Here is a 6,208-nt window from a genome sequence, read left to right as displayed (position 1 = left end):
GCATTAAAATGTTTTTCCCAATTTGCAATCATACTGAGACACAAGGAAATCACCCTTTGTACGATGCCAAGATTGCAATGCCATGAGGATTTTGACTATAATTGAAAAATGTTTTGCTGGTTGCAAGTTTGCCAACAAAATAACAGAGTTCCACTCTTTCAAATCAGAAAACGCATGCACTAGACAATGTACGGCCGGTCTTGAAATGAAAGAATGGTATTTGGATAACTACTTAAGAGCAGCCCGAGCTGAGGATGTGAATGGACTTACTCCCTTGAGATATATGTATACGAAAATTTATTGAGAGCAATAGGTTGAAAAAACAGACGAGTAACATACGGCTCAAACATTTGACATAAAAACATCCCGGTATAATTCCATAGCCAGGCGTTTTCCCAAATCAAATAATGTGTAAGCTATAGCGTTCTCCTTAGTAGCGATCATGATGATGGGAACTGGGTGCTGTCTGGTAGATTTCAAGGTGATGGATTGCCATGGATAGCAATTCACCAACTGATTGTATGTGAGATACATTAGTTCGAGCAACTGTTTTGAGTACTTTGAGTGTAGCCGTCTCCCGAAAGACATCACTATTACCCACATGCATCACTAAGTAGGAGAGCAGAATAATGGCAGGAACTTGGACATCTTTATCATCGGAATTAGTCACCAGCTGCAGCAGAGGGGGAACTGCTGCAGCATCCACGATGGTCTTGGAATGCTCCTGATGCAAGAAGTTATCTGTGTGAGCAAATTTCTGCAAAGCTGTAGCTGCTTCAGCAGCCACCACAGGATCAGGATGGCTCAACTGATGCACCAGGGGCTCGATCACCTTCGTCTCTCTTGCAGGAAATGTTCTTGACAAATACCCAATTGCCTTCAAGCAAGGTACCTGTAGATCAGGTTCGCCTTGTTCAACCACCCGCAGCAGCTGATCTACCACAGCTTTTGCAGCTGGTGAATTTGTCTTGAAGGCAAACCTTCTCAGCTCCACATCTCGCTCAGCTGCTCCTGCAATCTCCATTATCGCCATCACCGAATTTCTCTGCACCTCTCCAGCTCCTTCTTTCTCTATCAGTTTTGCTAAACACAACAATGCTTTTGTGTCGGTTATCCTCCTGCTGTTCTTCACGTTGTTCTCTGCCAATTTCCAGAGAGCGCATATAACTTGTGCCTTGAGCTCCCTTTTGGTTTCCGGATCTTCTTTCTCCCTTTCCTTCCTCGCCAGCTCCCGGGTTGACATCCCATGGTAGAACGAGTCACTGAAGCCTCTAACGTGACGGATTTGTCTCGCTCCAGTGCTCTTTGCAACTATTGGTGGTGAGTCGGGGAGCTTGCCGGGTGAGTAGCGAAGTGCATCCCACTGCCGACCGCCAAAGTCAGAATTGACAGACCTCACGTCCCACCCATAATCCCCCAGCCTTCCGTTATCCGACTTGTTCGAAGCGATGCCTGCCCATCCCGCTTTGTTCTCAAAAATTGCGGGATTGCTTTGCAGTCCGGGCCTCCTCATCGCCATGCTATCCTTCACGACCGAATGCAAGGAGATGGATTTGAGTGACTTAGGACTGTCGTCCATGGTTTCGAAGATGAGGAGGGAAACCAGGGGCCTGATCACATTCGCCGCCGCGAATGCACTTTGCGCATCGGGATCCTGAGAGACCATCTTGGCGAGCGCCCTCGCAACCTTCGCTTGCACTTTCATCGGCCCATCCTGGAGGATGTGCACGAAGACAGGGACGAGTCCCTGAGCAAGCATTTGTTGCACGCGCTCCTGATCGGTCGCTAGAGTTCCAAGAGCGTTCGCAGCCGCGAGTTGACCTCCGACGGTTCCTTCTTTCAAGAGCTTCAGCAAGGGAGGGACGCCACCTTCTTCGATTATGAGCTTCCCATTGCGATCGTTGTCCGCTGCTAAGGAAGCGAGGTAGCTGGCTCCGTCTTCCTTCTCGCTTGAGGTTCCGCCATGGACGAGGGCGATCTGCCCCCAGACCCAGGCCAGCATCGGATCGGTGCTTGCAATGGGGGGTAATCCCTCCATTCCTGTCCTGTCTTCTCCTCCATTGCCAGACACATTCAGAAGCCAGGTCACGTCGCCAATCGCACTCTCTAGCAAGCTATTCACTTTGCGAAAATCGGTTCCAGAGGTGATGGTGATCACCCTCTTGAGCATGCCACCTCTCTTGCATTTCCTCACGAGAGTGAGTGCCTTGTCCAGCGTCTTCGCCACCTCCACCATGATGCGCCTCGTTGGGCGGTCGTACATGCTGCCCCCGCCATGGAGGAAGAGGCGAACTGCCACTCGCAGCAACTCGGCAAGCCTTTCTACCTTGACGTTGAGCTCGGCACACTCTTGCTTGAATGAATCGGCCTCCTCCACTGCCTTCCTCACTGTTTCCGTCAGCTGGATAGGGTCTCCGAGAAGTTCTTCGATTCTCCCGTCCATAAAAGAGGCCGCGCATCTGGAGCAATGTGAGGACTGTGCCACAGGGGATGAGGACTCGAATGCTGTGGGTGAGGCCGAGATGGCGGGGCAGAAATGGAACAGCGTCCCTCAAATCTTCCTGTTCTTCTCCTCAACTCATCTTCATCTTCCGGAAATGCAACTGTTCTCCTCAAGTCATGATGATCGTCTTCTTGATCAACGGCTCACTCTCACTCTCTTATTTGCCTTTCCTTCCTTCGCCACCTTTCAGAAACTCATCAGAATGGAGAAGAAGGCGAAGAAGAAGAAGAAGGTGATGTGATGATAGTGAAGATGTTGAGAGTGCGAGTGTGATGCTTGGTTGAGTGCCAGCTCTTGCACAACAATCATCCAAAGATGCCAGCTTGGTTTGTTGTAGTTGATAGTTTGTGATGATTTTTGCTTTGTTTTGGTTCCCTTGCCCCCCCTGGGGGGCACGCTTTCAGCACGTTCGCCCTTTTCCTTGCCCCTACCATGCTTTTCTTAACCCTCGCCTCGCTTCTAGTTAACTCACCACCCAAAGGCTTGGCCAAACAATCACCTGTCGCTCTGAGGGACATGCCCGGTGGAGGCCTTGAAACCGAGTGTCGAGGTCTCTCGAGAGGCTGATGATTGGTCGTAATGGCGTTTGTGACCCACACGTGTCCGGATTTTTACGGTAGGGTGTTCGAGGGGTATTCTACGTAGGAATTGCTTCTGATCGGACGGTCCACATTTAATTATGGCCGACCTCGAGCCTTGACGTCCTTAGGGAAATGCCCAAGGGAGGCGTCCTAGAAAAGAAAACGGCGAGTAGCCATAGCTGCACTCCATATTTCTTTTCTGGAAATGCCATCTCAAGGCACCAAGGGCCCCACATCAGTAGGCGGCTTCAGCTTTTTCGTTGTGACGAACGGTTTTTTGCCAACTCCATCTTCTAGCTTGGATAGTGAGTCATCACCTGCAATCCAGAGCCATAGATCAAACGGTGGAAGATATCTTCAACCTAACCGTGGCCCTTGACAAGTTGAAGATCTCTTCCTCTCTCCTTTTTGCTTCTTCATTCACTAACCACATCTTTATACCCCTCCTCTCTCACCCTTGGCCCTTACCTGCTCTCACTCACCTTCCCACACACGATCCCTCTCGGAAGCCCGTTGGTCCATTGCCTTTGCAGTGCCTTCGCCAATTAGACTCTCCTTCCTTCCAAAGCTCTTCCCCCCCTCATTACTCTAGTCTCAAGATTTAGTTAAGGAGCAAACAAGCATGACCAAGACATCACATTGGTGCAAAGCCGCTCCAAATTCATTGCAATTCACTCAACATAGGAGCAACAAACTCCATAATACCAATATATAGAATTAGAATTCCTCAAATTATAACAAGCTACTACTTAGCCTTGTTGGAGCCAATGATAGCCTGGCTAAACACACCCCAAAATCCACTATAATATGTACATGGGAATGGAGCCTCTTCCTAGTTAGTGGAGTTCATCACCATGCAAGGTGTTGTAAGAGCATCCTTATGCCTTTTGTTAGCTTTTAAGTTTTGGGTTCAAAGGAATTCACAAACATTGCAACCAATTGTGGCACCATTTAGGGCTGTTGTTAAGTGACTTGCACACCCACAATCTTGGTAGTGACTTCCATTTGTGGGTGGGATTGCCATTTAGCTAACATTCGCAGTGGCAGCACATGGTAATTAACATACTTGGTTACCATCAAGCTTGAGTTTTTAAACCAACAAATATGGTGTCACTTGTTATGTTATTGGCCACCTTGTGGAATCATTCCTTTTACTCTTGAGAGCCATACGTATGCCACTTTTGGTGGGGTTGCTTCGAGTGTTGGACAAAAAGAGTTCTAGGCATTCACGGGTTTGAAAATTTTGGGGTTTCCTCGTCTAAGAAAACAAAGGTCACATCAATGCTAATTTCTTTGGGTATTGGACATAAAGAGTTCTAGGCATCCATGGGTTTGTAATTTCTAGAGTTTTCCCCTCTAAGAAAAGAAATCTCTTATGCTAAATTTTGTGAGATAAGAAACTAAGAAAATCCTTGAAGTGTGGGGTGCGTGAAAAACAAAAGCTATCTGTTTTTAAAACTAAAGTGCATCAAATTGCGAAAGTTTGAGCCGTGCTAGTGAAAAGAAAGCATTAGAGGCGAGAGAATCCTTTTTGCATAACTTTTGTTGTATTTAACACACGCCCATGCTTGTGAAGATGAAGCCTTCCCAAGAAGAGAAGCGAGAATAGAAAACAGAATTGGATTGAGAGGCAAGGGACCAACGAATGATTGTTTAAAGAGAAGGTCCTTGGGATTTTGCGAACTGAAGGTTGAACCCCACGACGGAGATGTTATCTTTTTGTCTTCACGAGCTTCTTCCCTCAGACCCTTTATCTTAACACTTCACTTTTTAAGCGCCTTTTGAGTTGCTGTTGACAGATCACATGAAGTCTCCCCATCCGCAAACAAACTAGTTACTCACAGACATCCTCGGTCTCCGTCCCCACAATCAGTGCTTGCGCCCCACGCTCACAGATCCACCCTTCTTCCTTTCTTCAGTCCACAGCTTACAGCCCAATCCGAGCGCCCTTCAACTCAATTCCGCCGTAGCCTGTCCTTCTCGAAAAACTTCCAAACTTTGTGACAAAGGTGCCTCCGTTAAATTATCTGGACTCAACTTTCAAGCATGAAGTTGGTCTCCGTATTAGATATGTACATCTTAACCACGGCGAGAGTCGCTAAACCCGATAAAATGTAGTAACGTTTTAATTGTATTTCACCCGAGCTTCGAGAACTGTTGGGTCACTCACACTCCATTTGTAACATGTAAAGGCTTGTGAGTAGTTCCATGTCCATGCCCGGTCCCGTTCTTCCTTCTCTTCTCGAGCCCTCCAAATTAAAATCCATTAATCTTATAAGAGTTAAGGTTGAGGAGCCATGCTCACTTAGCAATGCCTCCCCAAGGCAACTTTTAAGTCAGGAGGGTCAGAAGGGACGTAGGTGCAAGTACTCTAATAAATTTAGCACATGTGCACACACACTATCTTGTCTAATAGGACCTTGCAAGCCCCCAAACACCTACACGTCAGTTGCCATGGCCATGACAGTTATGCATTGATGACTATCATTGTCCTTTTGCCTTGGATTACCTCAAGCTCCAAACTTACCCCATCTATCTTCCTATATAAAACACTACTTGAAACACAAATTCCAACTACCATTAGGGTCGTGTGTAATACTCTTTCGTAGAGGACTCCACCTACCTACGTCCCCCCTCAAGCCTAAGTCATGTCATTCAAACCCCATCCCTATCCTGCAACCATGACAAGAACTCCTGCCGTAGAGATTTGTGAATGCAAGAAATGTCTCATCCAAAGACACATCCATTGAGCAACAACTCTTATAGAAGTCCACACTCCTAGACTCGCATGGACTACTTAAACCAAATGTGACGGAGGTGCCGTGATTTCCATGGCATGCCGTATAATGCATGGATGATATGGTGGCTCTTCTTTGCATTCTCAATGTAGTGTGCCTAATTTTGTGTGTGGAAAATTGACACTTGCTGATAATTGGTCGCTATGGGACTCATGTGCAACATTATGTGGTGGAAAAGGCTAGAGAGTGGGGCAACAGACATTGTCACCTTGCTAGCCCATACCTCTCACATGCTTTAGACAGTTGATATACATATTTTCAAACCCTTTATGCATAATTCAAAAAAGAGAGAGGTTGTGGCAAGGAAAGAGTTAATGCATTGAGAT

At 47.0% G+C, this 6,208-nt stretch overlaps 1 protein-coding gene across 1 annotated transcript; it reads right to left on the bottom strand.

Annotated features, from left to right (window-relative positions):
* Nucleotides 1–422: 422 nt before the first annotated feature.
* Nucleotides 423–2,720, bottom strand: LOC147902175 (uncharacterized). Its single transcript, XM_087374866.1, has one exon. The coding sequence runs from the start codon at nucleotides 2,441–2,443 to the stop codon at nucleotides 431–433; it is 2,013 nt and encodes a 670-aa protein (XP_087230992.1). The 5' UTR covers nucleotides 2,444–2,720; the 3' UTR covers nucleotides 423–430.
* Nucleotides 2,721–6,208: the final 3,488 nt, after the last annotated feature.

This window comes from Dipteris shenzhenensis, chromosome 5, assembly GCF_047967505.1.
Source record: "Dipteris shenzhenensis isolate YYH24624 ecotype China chromosome 5, Dip_SZ_1.0, whole genome shotgun sequence".
Classification (NCBI taxonomy): domain Eukaryota; kingdom Viridiplantae; phylum Streptophyta; class Polypodiopsida; order Gleicheniales; family Dipteridaceae; genus Dipteris; species Dipteris shenzhenensis.
The sequence above is the reverse complement of the archived record's forward strand: the minus strand, read 5'-3'. Positions and strand labels throughout refer to the sequence as shown.